The sequence below is a fragment of the Synchiropus splendidus genome, chromosome 6 (genome assembly GCF_027744825.2).
Source record: "Synchiropus splendidus isolate RoL2022-P1 chromosome 6, RoL_Sspl_1.0, whole genome shotgun sequence".
NCBI classification, from domain to species: domain Eukaryota; kingdom Metazoa; phylum Chordata; class Actinopteri; order Syngnathiformes; family Callionymidae; genus Synchiropus; species Synchiropus splendidus.
The window spans coordinates 493810-506365 of record NC_071339.1 but is presented as its reverse complement, the minus strand read 5'-3'; the positions used below and the strand labels follow the sequence as shown (position 1 = coordinate 506365).

The 12556-nt window shown below is 54.5% G+C and overlaps 1 protein-coding gene across 8 annotated transcripts in view; it reads left to right on the top strand.

Moving 5' to 3' along the window:
• The window catches only part of LOC128760206 (receptor-type tyrosine-protein phosphatase gamma-like), a 64136-nt gene extending 51774 nt beyond the window's left edge, over positions 1 to 12362 (top strand). For 2 of the 8 annotated variants that reach the window (XM_053867326.1, XM_053867330.1), the window contains exons 11-22: positions 217 to 718; positions 2961 to 3102; positions 3596 to 3684; positions 4284 to 4375; positions 5435 to 5522; positions 6627 to 6736; positions 6946 to 7031; positions 7182 to 7284; positions 8009 to 8164; positions 9297 to 9373; positions 9641 to 9739; positions 10450 to 12362. In XM_053867326.1, coding sequence (XP_053723301.1) covers positions 217 to 718; positions 2961 to 3102; positions 3596 to 3684; positions 4284 to 4375; positions 5435 to 5522; positions 6627 to 6736; positions 6946 to 7031; positions 7182 to 7284; positions 8009 to 8164; positions 9297 to 9373; positions 9641 to 9739; positions 10450 to 10813 — 1908 coding nt within the window. In that variant the 3' untranslated portion in view covers positions 10814 to 12362. Of the gene's footprint in view, positions 1 to 216; positions 719 to 2960; positions 3103 to 3595; positions 3685 to 4283; positions 4376 to 5434; positions 5523 to 6626; positions 6737 to 6945; positions 7032 to 7181; positions 7285 to 8008; positions 8165 to 8325; positions 8420 to 9296; positions 9374 to 9640; positions 9767 to 10449 lie in introns of all 8 variants that reach the window. The other 6 variants (XM_053867325.1, XM_053867331.1, XM_053867329.1 and 3 more) reach the window with 5 other exon arrangements.
• The last annotated feature ends 194 nt before the right edge of the window (positions 12363 to 12556 follow it).

The window sequence follows — 12556 nt, the reverse complement described above, 5'->3', positions numbered from 1 at the left end:
CTTGTGACTGTCTTAAAGACGCTCTGCGAGCTCTAGTGAGACGAACAAATGAGTCAAGTTCTAACGTGACAGCGTGACATCAAGGGACTGTGATGCCTTCATTTGGATTCATTCGTTACAGAAAATAACGATGCAGATTGTTATGTATGAAAAAAGCAGTTCTGTCGGTGCAAATGTGGGTGGGAGACGATGGCACTAACCCAGACTGTCCCTCAGCCCACAGTGTCTCCAGCCTCCTCTGCCGACATGGCCCCCATCTCCTCCGGCTCGTCCACCTGGACCTCCTCAGGAATCCCCTTCTCCTTCGTCTCCATGGCGACTGGCATGGGCCCCTCGTCCAGCGGCAGCCAGGCCACGGTGGCCTCAGTGGTGACCAGCACTCTGCTGGCAGGCCTGGGCTTCAGTGGCGGCGTCATCTCAGCCTGGCCCTGCAGGGCCCAGCAGAGCCAGCACCAGCTTCGAGGTGGCGCTGTCGCTGGAGCGGATGCTGCCGATGACAGCCGGAGCCCCGCCGCTGAGGATGGACAGGAGGAGGAGGAGGAGGAGGGAGAAGGGAAGGAGGAGAAAACAAAGAAGAAAGTGAAGAAGCCGTCAGCGTCGGATTGTGAAGACAGGAGCGTGACAGCTGACGCCGCCGTAGAACAAGAAGCAGGGAGCGAGTGCCGTCACAGGCTCAGGCCCGGAGCCAGGAAAGGTCTCCACCTCTCTGTTCAGGCTGGTGAGTGAGGGCAGGTCCACGCTGTACTTTCTCACTCCCTGTGGAGGGTTCAGGCAGGAGGTCGGCTGACGGGAAGCTCAGTGGACCCAGCGCATTCTCACACCGCTCCCAGCCAGGTGCTGACTCACACTCACCCTTGAAATGCCAATATCATCAGCGCACGGCCGGTGAGAAAACACGAGCTACAATAGCATTACTGCAGGAGATCGTCTGTACTGTGACTGTTGAGGAGGATCTGGCAACGCTTCAGAGCGGCCTGGGTCCCACGCGTTGCTCACTGGAGCCACACTGCCACCTGCTGCCCGTCTGTCTTCATTACACCTGGAATGTTTCACATGACGGCGCTGAACTCGCGCTCCACGGTGTGTGATGTGAGTACACCTGGAGAAGGTCCGGCGTGTCAGGTGTGTCGGAGGCTGATGGGCCCTGGGATGGACGCGTGGCTGGGAGAGGAGGGGGGAGGGAGCTCCCCGCTGTCCTCGCTTGACCCCGCGCTCCTCACACACCTCTGCACGTGCTCTGACTCTGCACTCCTCCCCCCTCCTGAGACCTGATCGTCTGAGTCTTGCTGGAGGTTCACTCGGCTGCAGGGACTAAACCAGAAGCTTCACGTGCACTCACCTGTTGGTGTTTGTGCGCGTGCACAGGGGTGTGTGCTCAGCACAGTTGTCCCAGCTTCAGCATCACCTTGGAGCTGTTCTTGGTGCTGAAGCTGCTGAGGAAGCACGTGCTGCAGACGTTTGTCCGTCCAGGTCCACGTGACCACCAGGAAGTGGTCTCCAGGGTCCGTCTCGCCCCTGACCGCTGTCCCTCAAACTGCAACTCAGTTGCTGTACTGATCTCTTGAATTTAAAAGTAACTTGGTCAGATACCAAGTTACGTGTGGCGGCCGACGACAGCTCTCATTGCCTCAACAAGGTCTGGGACTTCTTGGGGCTCCAGCGTTTCTCCATGTTTGGCCTCATTTTTTATCACAATCTCAGTGATATGAATGTACAGTCAATGTTTTGCTTTGACTCACTCATAGCAGCAGCAAGAATGAAGAACAAAACAAAGTGAGATATTGCCATTTGTATACTAAAATGTAGGGAATGCCTCATTATTTTTATGAAGTGGCTGCTGTTACTGGCCACTGCGCTCCATCGCGCCGCAGGATCATTTCATTTCTGACTTTCACAAGAAAATGCAACATCAGTACAGTTTTGTCCTGCACCCAAGAAAAAACATCTATCATGAGTGTCGTTTAACCTGATGTATCAAGAGGATTAAAAAAAAAAACGTACACAGTTTTGAGTCCGCACTTTCGACACGTCAGCGAGGCGACTTTGTTTCTCTCTCTTTAACCAGTGATTTCTGCATGTTGGTCCTCTGTAGCAGACTCTAATTCAAAGTAGTGGCTGTATGTTCAGCTAGAAACGTGCATCTCTCTCCTCACGCCTCTGTTATTTACTGCCGTGTAGCCAGCAGCCTGACGCGTAGACTTGAAAACGTGAGGTCAGGCGTGTTCCACACGTGACGTCTGGCGTGTCCCGCACACGACGTCAGGCGTGTTCCACACGTGACGTCTGGCGTGTCCCGCACACGACGTCAGGCGTGTTCCGCACGTGACGTCAGGCGTGTCCCGCACTCGACGTCAGGCGTGTTCCGCACGTGACGTCTGGCGTGTTCCACACGTGACGTCAGGCGTGTCCCGCACGTGACGTCTGGCGTGTTCCACACGTGACGTCTGGCGTGTCCCGCACACGACGTCAGGCGTGTTCCACACGTGACGTCTGGCGTGTCCCGCACACGACGTCAGGCGTGTTCCGCACATGACGTCAGGCGTGTCCCGCACACGACGTCAGGCGTGTTCCGCACGTGACGTCAGGCGTGTTCCACACGTGACGTCAGGCGTGTCCCGCACGTGACGTCAGACGTGTTCCGCATGTGACGTCTGCCGTGTCCCGCACACGACGTCCTGGCCAAAGACACAGTTGTAGAAAGCCAATGGTAATATTTCACTTCTCGACAGTGGAAGAAGTTTGGGAATCTGATGCGACATTCAAGAGTTAGCCAACATGAAAGCAGGAGCTGGTGGATTGAGACGCTGCCGTGGGAGGTTGTTCCTCTGCAGCCAGCTGTTCAATAAGAGTCTTGCTAACCCTTGAAGCGCCAGGCAGCACGCAGCGCTGAATCAAGCCTGACGTGGTCCCTGCTTCACAGCGCTGAGCCACTTCATCTCCATCTCCTCCTTGTTCTGCAGTCTGGCCTCGTGACCTGGCGAGCGTGACCTGGCGGGGGAGAGGTCCTGGCTGGTGTGTGGTGGAGTGGCTGCTGCTGGCCTGGCTCTGCAGTCCGACCCTGCTGGCTGTGGTCCTGCTGCTGACTCTGCTCCTCTGCTGCAGGTCAGTGTCTCAGAGCCTCCTCACTAATGTCGAGTCACTCATAACCCGGCTGTTCCCTGGTGAGTCGGGGATTCATCTGACTTCCCTCCCTCCACAAGAATCATGTGTGCCGTGTGTGTGAAGTTGACTCTCCTCTGTTGCCTGAAACCACACCGCTTATGACCGAGCGTGGAAGAGATGGATGTGAATGTGACGGTGATGTGAGAGCAGGGGTTCACGTGGGGTGCAGGAGCCGAGCCACGGGGCGAGCACAGGAAGTGACCGGAGCCTGGCACCAAAGTAAAACATGAACAGATGAACGTGAGGTGGAGGCCTGTCTCGTGGGACTGACTGGAGCAGACGGTGATAAAGCTCTGGTCTCGCCGCCCTGCTCTCCCTCTGGCTCCTCCACAGTCTTCTCATGCCGTCTGAGTTCCTCAGCAGATAGAAATGCTGATGGATGTGTCTGTGTGAGTGTGGTGTCCATGCTGAGCCCCATCCCAACTTCCCCCAGACGCCGGACGCCGTGCTCCCTCCTCTCCGTGGACGACATCTCAGCCAGGCTGCTGGTGAATCTGGCCGCCCCTGTGCCCTGCACTCCAGGTGATTTGCTTCCTTCGCTTTCTCTCTCTGTTTCTCCTCATTCTTCTGTATTTTTCTAAATCTGGGGAGAAGGAAGCACACAACAGTTCATTTCAGTGCAGCATGTCATCGAGGCAGTGCGGCAGCTCAGTCAAAGGACAGCGTGGACGCTGGGATTGTTGTCGCCCATGTGACCATGTGACTCTTCAGCGCGAGCTCAGGGTGAACCGTCTCACTTTGACACGTGATGGTGAAGCAGCACGTCGCCTCACGAGGTGGAAGACCTGCCTGTCATTGTACAGTCAGAGAAGAGAACACTGGGAAGGAGAGTCCCTCCACGAGATGGCAATGTTGAGATAGCACCACCGGCGGCCACCGGCTGGATGAAGGAGCCGCTGAACAGCACGCCGACGGAACAGTCCTCTGCCATCGTCCCACCTGATGATGGTCAGACGCATGGCACCTGATGACGGGGACGTCAAAATACACCTTGTTGCTTCAGTTGGTTCATTCTAACAAGAAGATGGAGACCCACATGTGGACTCTCTTGAACGTCCCTGACCTTTTAAAAACACCCTTCCATCATGAAACAGCTCTCACTGCGCTCCTCTTCTTGGTAGGTGTCATGGAATCCATCCCAGTCAAGAGCGTCACCCAGCACACGGCAGACCTGCGCTCAAATAACCAGCCTGACTCCTCAGATGAGTGTCAGGTAAGTAAGTGGTCCCTGAGGTCTGAAACAAGAGCAGACCTGTCCGTCCTCCTGCGAGAAGATTGAGTTGGAGCCATGCGGCGCCTCACTGTCGCCCTGGATCTGATGGTTTGTTAGGATGTTGCAGCACGAGTGAGTTACTGAGAAGTGCTGAGCTGACACTCTGGACGTGGCTTCACCATGTCAGGTGTTTACACTAGTGAAGCCCAGCTGAGGCTTCGTGACACAGTCCTGAAGGGTTGCTGAGGCTTCATGACACAGTGGTGATGGGTTGCTGAGGCTTCATGACACAGTCCTGAAGGGTTGGCTGAGGCTTCATGACACAGCGGTGATGGGTTGCTGAGGCTTCATGACACAGTCATGATGGCTACATGAGACTTCATGACACAGTGGTGATGGGTTGCTGAGGCTTCATGACACAGTCCTGAAGGGTTGGCTGAGGCTTCATGACACAGTCCTGAAGGGTTGGCTGAGGCTTCGTGACACAGTCCTGAAGGGTTGGCTGAGGCTTCGTGACACAGTCCTGAAGGGTTGGCTGAGGCTTCGTGACACAGTCCTGAAGGGTTGGCTGAGGCTTCATGACACAGTCCTGAAGGGTTGGCTGAGGCTTCATGACACAGTGGTGATGGGTTGCTGAGGCTTCGTGACGGTGTCCATATTCTCAGAAGCCGCCAGGCGGCGCTGTCTGCTGTCTAATGTTTGGACTTGAATAGCTCATGGCATGAAGCCTCACATCTTTTCCAAACCAAGAGCTCCATCTGGTGGAAGATGAGGACAGTGTATCATCCACCCTGCAGCACTGTGTCATGACGCTTCATCATCACTACACACAGCCAGAAATGAATGCTCCCCATGGCCCAGTTGTCTGGAGGAAGGATGAGGAGGAATGCTCTTGTTTGATGAACCAGCCACCAGAAATGGAGGTTCCATGCTGAAGAGTTGAGTCCTCCACTGGGTGAATCAGATCCCCAGAGAGAGGCAGCATGTGATGCTGATGGATGCCTGCTTGGAAGACAGCAGCCCTGTTGTGACCACAGCCTCGTCCTCGCTTCTGTGCAGGATGTGCCGCCGTCATCACCAGACGTGAACGTGGCATCGCGGCGCACTGACCTTCCATCAAACCAGCACAAGGACTGTGCACAGCTCTGTGAGTAGACGCGCCTTTTCCTTTTTTTTTTTTTCTTTATTTTGACTTTTGCTCTCCCTTAACGGCAGGATTCAAAAGCCTGACCTTCACCAAGGGTAGAAATGTCAGATGAACCCCTGACTGCATGGTAGGTTTAATGAGCCCAGTGTGGAGCATGACCCCTGCTGACCTGCCGCCCACTTCAATGACCACAGTGGCAGGTCGTTTCGTACTAAGGCAGCGCAGTCACTGGTGTCATGGCTGCTTAGGAGCCTAGGTGGCTCACTGAAGACTCGGGAGAGCAGCTTAACCAGATTTATTGACCAACCAAAACCAAAAGACAAACTGGAACGAAGAAACCAAGGACGTCGAGGTGAACACTCAGGGAAACAGGAAGCAGGAGAATCAAAACTGACAAAGGGGGACAACAAAAACGCACTCGGAAAGGACTCACCAGGCCCAAATAACAGAAGCGCTCAGAGGTGGAACAAAACACACTCACCTGAGGAAGTAACAACAGGCTGAGTTGTACCAAGCACTCACACACGATCTAATAGAGAGAAGCCAGAAACAGAAAAGGGAACAAGGAGAACACAACTAAGGAGAAGAGAAGGTCAAGCACGCACAGAATTGAGATGAAATCAAAAGCACGAGAGACGACGTAGCCATCTGGCAACTTGAGGTGTAGCTATCCGGGAGAGCTTGTTTAGAAACGGGAAGCTGGAACAGACCTGGAAATGCCAAAATAAAAGCACGAAAGAGCCGAACACAACATAAAGTCCGGGATACAAGGCGAGCAAGTCTGAGTTCTGCAGGTGGAAGCAGGGTTTCTGAGAGTGGAGTGGGTGAAGTGGAGCCCCGGGGTGGCACTCCAGGTCTGTGACGGGAACGAGAGCAGGAATAAGGAGCCGTGGACCAGAGTCACTTTGTTGGAGAATAGAAGAACCAAATGTCCGATTGCACGTGAATCGTGAGAGTAATCCAAAGTGTCTGCTCCTTTCTCATCTCTGATCAGACATTGAAATGTTGTTGAGTTGTTGTCGTGACCTGGATGTGGATGTTCAGGTTTCTGTGTGTGTGTGTTTGCTCCTGAATCCACTCAAACATGCTGTGTGTCCTTGTCAGACGAGCACCGGCGGCTTCAACTGCGGCCACAGGCTGGGAAGGACGGCAGCCCTGTGGACGAGAGCGCTCCTGCCTCTTCTCCCTCGGCCTCGCTGCTGGATGTGGCCCAGGTCAGGAGCAGCTCACGCCTCTTTCTCTCTCATGAGCTTTCCCACACGTGAAATGTGAGGACAGAGTCTCTGAACTCTGCTGGCAGATGTCTTTTTTATATTCTGAATCTTTTCACTGAAGTATTCAGCTGTGACCCCCACCGTCTCTTAGGAATGCTGTGAGATAAAGACCTTCAGTGTGTGGTATATGATGTGAGTCACTTCTGCAGGGAGGAAAGGAGGACTCCTTGGCGCCGTCCCAGAGTGAGGGCGCAGTGACCCAGTACCAGAGGACACCGGTGCTTGTACGCTGCAGGTAACTGAGCAGCTCACTGAAACTCCAAAAGGCTCATTGATCTGCTTGTAAATATGCAAACATCAGTATGAAATAAAGACATCCAAATGCTGACTCAGCACTGGTCAGAATCAGAATCCAATTTTCAGAGCTGTGTGGGCTGTGTTGCAGGGCTGGAGAGGGCGGGGCTGGCGAGCGCCTGCTGCGGCGCCACCTGGTGTCGGCCTACCTCACACACACGCCGACAGCCAGGACTCTCCTGGTCCAGACTGAGGTTGGTATGTGTGGCGCTGCACTGCAGAAGCAGGTCACTGGAAGACCCGCACATGGAAGCCATGCGCTTTGGTGCTCATGTTGACTTGGTTGCTTGGTTCTATGATTCGATTCAGCTCAAAGAAGCAGAGATTGGCAAAGATCGGAAGGTTGGAGTGGGAAATTCAGCAGGTTGGTTTTGTGTTTCTGAAGCGTAGACCCGCCCTCCAGTGAAACTGCGTTGGTGAGGAGAGGCTGCTCTTACTCGTTTTCAACTGCAGACACATGACACTCGGCTCAGTTAGAGACGAAAGCCTCAGGATTCTCACAGTCTGCTTGGTTTTACGCTATCTGCGAGATACGGTGCTTTGTTTGAGGACTAAGTCACTCATCAGTTTTTATCTGCGCTGTGTGGGGAGGGGGGTGTTGCCATGGCGACGGAGCTGCAGAGTAGGGGAAAGGTCACAGCCTGCTCAGACTGCAGCCACAGACGCCGGGTCCCGAGCTCGGCCATCTTTTCAGCTAGAGACGCCGTAGAAAGCTTCAAACGTAGCAGCAGACCTCCACTGACAGCATGTGCAGCGTGGTGGCACATTCACCAGCTGCTTCTTCATCGACAGCAGCGTCTAGTTATTAGATGAAATCCTGACAAAACGGTGTGGACAAAAGGATGAGATGACAGATGACCCTCTGCCGTGTGCACGTGCGTGACCTTGGCGATGACGCTGATGTGTGTCTGGTTTCAGGGACCGTTCCAGGAGCAGCACATCTTCATCCACAGCGCTCTGACGGAGGCTGTTTCAGGGAGCCAGACGGAAGCGGCAGCACACCAGCGCCACTGCTGCTCTCCGTCAGTGACGCCGGGTCGTGGAGGCCGGACGCGTCTGGAGGAACCGCTCCAGGTATCACGGCACCGACCCCCCACCTGCTTCTTCTATTTATGTTTTATCGGACCAGATTCACGTTCCCTCCCTGATACTGTGTGAGTGGCAGCCCCTTGTTTGAGCCTGGGGTCACATGACTTGTTGGGACGCCAACATTCGGCTGCCTCTGTGTGCTTCAGTTGGCGGGTCAGCCCAGCGCCTGGTTCTTGGAGAGCGTCCGTGCCCTGATGGCGAGCAGCAGAGAGGCGTGTCGGAGGACTGCACCCGTGCCTTGTAAGTGCAGTTCTGCACCGCCTCCACCAGAGGGCACCAGTGTGCAGGTGTGGGTCGAGAACATGTCCTGAGGAGCACCACCTGCTTTATCAGAGAGGATGAGGGTCAACGTAGAACTTCACCCTGAGCTTTGGAATGAGGCCACAACACACCTGGGCCGTCATGTGACTGCAGTCACTTGCTGTTCCACTGCTGTCCAGAACGCTCAGCTGCTGATCTGTGGCAGAGGACCGAGTGGAAGCAGCGGTCAGACGCTCGCGTGCTCTGATCCAGGGGCTCTCAACCTTACCCAGAACCAAGGGCCCCGGGGCCCATTCAATAGACCTGATTCATGACTCTGGATCTCAACTGTGATCAATAACCAGATTGGATCTACTGACACGTGAACAAAGCAAAACCTTGTGAAGCAACATGAAACCATGGGATCAGTGCAGAGATATTTGTCATGGAAAAGTCCAACCAGCAGCAGAAGCAGCTGCAGGTCATGTTCATCACATTTACTGAGGGAAAAAGGGAAACACACACTTGATGCAAACGGTTGAGAAAATTGGAAAAACTGAATACAATTCTGAATAAAATAAATATCATAAAACCGTGTCTGAATATTAAACAATATATTTGATATAAACTCCAAAGAAGACGTGAGTGAAGTGTCAATCAAAGCCATCACTTCCTTTATCATTGTTTCTTTCCAAGAACTTCTCCATAGTTGGTGACTGTCACAGATGAGCAGCTGTCAAGTCAGTTCACTGACTCACCACACGTGGCTCATGGGTTCAGACTGAGCGTCTCGCGGCCCAGAGGTGAAGAAGAGCCACTGCTCTAATCGACCTCCTTCTCCCCCCTGTGGTGCGTGTGTGTGTGTGTGCGTGTGCAGTGGCGCGAGCGAGGGGCGGAGTCTTCCCGCGGCCCGGCGTCAGAGGGACCGATGACACTGATGCTTCCTCCATCATGGTCCGTGCTCCCAAGTATCTCAGCCTCCCTTCACCTTTGGTTCCTCAGTGTTTGGAAGCTCAGCTACTCTGAAACTGAGTGATGATCTCAAGTGCTGCCTTGCCTTTGTTGACGTGTATTTAATGTAAACGAGTTTGCACGAGGTCTTTCATATATGAAGGGAGGGAGCTTCCAGGAGGACTTGATGCTCCTGGCCATGAAGCTGTCTCCGCCTCTGTGACTCCACCGGAGCTCCTGCTGTGACTCACGTGCTGCTGTTGACTCCAGGGCTACCACCACTGTACCGGACTCGTCGTCCCCCAGCCTCCACTGCCTCGCACCACACCCGACTGGAGGACGGTCCGGGACCAGACTGCACAACGGATGGTGAGGAGACCTGCTCAACAGCGCCTGGTACGCTCGCCGCTCCTCCCTCACGTGTGTCACGCGCGTGTGCGCGCATCAACCACCTTCTTTCAGTGCTTGATTCCCTGGTCACATATGAAGATGGAGAACACATGGATGGGCAGTTCATCCACAAGGCTGCGCTGTGTCTTGGCCTTTTCGCGCTGACCTTCTGCCCAGCCCTTCACTTTCAGTGCTGAAAGTCCTTCTGGTGTAAATATGCGAGTGCTCTGAGGTGCTCCGCCCACCATCTTCCCCTGCTGTCCCAACCTCCTGGCCTCAGAATGGAGGACCTGAGTGAGGACCTGAGGCTGTGTGTGGCTGCACCTCTGGAACACAGTCACTGAGGCAGTACCTCTGTGGTCCGTGACCCGAGGACGTCTTCTCCGCGTCTCCGGCTCAAAACTGAGTCCCATCTGGACGGTGAAGGCCCCCGCCTTTTTGGGCTGAGACTTTTGTTTAAAATATGAATCACGCATTTCAATGAAAAGCGGTCAAATTGATTGACACTTGGGTGTTTCAACTGCCAGTTCCCAGTCACGCAAAAAAGTGGACTTTTTTTTATCTCAACTGCCTCCAGCAGGGGGCGCACAACTGTGGCACGGTCAGGCTGTGTTTTGAAAAGCGACCAAGTCGAGACCTGGCAGAGCTCCTCGGGTTCCTGCTAACTCTTGCTCTCTGTCTCCCGCCAGGACCAGGACCAGGACCAGGACCAGGACCAGGACCAGGCCCGGGCCCCGTGCAAAGCTCTCCCCAGCGTGGCTGGCACCAGCCGGTTCCACCCCAGCCCTCGGACGCGCGTGGTGTGACCTTGACCTCCAAACTGAGACACCTCTCTTTATAAAGCATCTCAGACTGCTGAGGACAAGACTCGCTGAGGCCTTTTTCGCCAGACTCTTGGTTAAAGTGAATAAGCGGAAGACTTTTTGTACTCTGATAAAAAAGTTTTTGATATTTATTTTTTTTGCCATTTTATGTCTTAACCACGTGGTGTTGCTAAGCAACCAGGAACTCTCTTCTGTCTCTTCTTGTTTGCACTATATCATGTGGATGTAACTGCCTACAGCTCACCCTCCTGGCTGGTGTGGCGTCGCCCATCTCACCGCGCTGAGCTCCCTGCTGCTCTGCTCACGGGCCGCTGCTGCCTGACTGGGACTCGGCGGGGACCCCTCGCTGGACTCATCTCGTTCCTATTAGAAACCCTGTTTTGGAAGGACTTTTTTCTACCTATTTATTTCACTCCTCTTCAAGTCCCACCGCCGCACTCCTGTCTGATTCTTGAGGCGGCGGCGGCCTTCTCTGAAGAACTGAACCTCTGATTTGAATCTGTCAGACTCTTGTATGCATACATATATCAATATATCCTGATCATATGAGCTGCCTGGTGATGTGTGGTCTGAGCAGGTGCTGGGTCGTCTCAAGCGTGACGGCACAGGGGCAGAGCTCTCCCTGCTGGACCCTGCCCGTGTCTGTCCTGCGGCCTGGTCCGAGGTCTGCAGCCCTGCCTTCTCTGGAACAGCATGCATTCGCTTCAGTTGTGTGTGGCTGGCTACATGGGAGTGGTGCGTTAAAGCCTCCCACCAAAACATGATGTTGGATCTCACAGACCGCAATTGGAGGGGCTCACCTGACTCACTCCTGGAGAACCAGGAGTCTCCCTCCTGGCCCGCTGACTCTCCGTGGCTGGAGACAGTCCACCAGATCGGCGCTGCCTGAGGTGACTCGGTCACACGTTCTCTTCACACGCCGGGTCCGCTGGCACCAGCTGACCACGACTGATGGAAGCAGACGACAGAAGCCAGGTGTTGTGACTTCATTTTGCCCACACGCACACTCGCTGGAGGCAGATTCTCAGACTGGGATTCAAGTGGTTGAAGTCAAACTTGTCTTGATAGTTTGTGGAATCCAGGCCACAGATACATCGGATGTTTGACTAAAGGCCAGTCTGTCCGCATCATCTGGAGACAGGAGCAAGGAGCTGGGGTGACGGAGAGGCAGTTCGCCGCTGAGGACCTGCGCAAGGAGGAGATATGAGGACAGTAAAGGTGTGACGGGGCATCACTCAGGTGGCCACGGTTCTGTCAAAGACAACGGAAGGTCCGCACACACGATTCCAGTGGTCGTTGTTGTTGTTGTTGTGAAGTCAGCCACCCCACACATGAGGACAGAAGCCCTGTCCTCCAGGGTTACTGCATCTGGATGTCAAACACGGATGCGCAGTTCCCAAACTCCAGCCCTTGACTTGACGTGATTCCCGCTCAGGTGTGTGTATATACACATATATATGCATATGTGTATGTCCGTATGTCAAGCCAAACCAACTCAGGCAGAGACTGAGTGAGGAAGACAACAGCCAAGCCACTCTCTTCCAGCACTCCCACAACACCACTCCTCGTTGATCCGGGCAAGCAAATCATATTCAGATCACACCAACACACGTCGACCAAGCTCAACCGTTCCCACTAACCGACACCGGTTGCGTCTGTGATCGGCGCCGCAGCAACCGATCCCCAGTCTCGCGAGAGCACACGCGCGAGACTGGGGATCGGTTGAAGTTGAAGCGGCACCACTCGGCGAAAACACACATGGATGCGTTGAGGAAAGCGCTGGACGGTACGTGATTGTGACGGGCAGAAGCATGAGGGTAAATGAACGAGGGGGCTGGTCTCGGCAGGCTCGGACCGGAGCAGGGCGCCGCAGAGCGCGGCCTCGCTGCTTCTCTGCGGAGGAACGGCGGCGATTGAGCGGGCAGCAGTTGAAGACGTCCTCCTCGCGCCTCCGCCTGGTCGCTCCTGATCG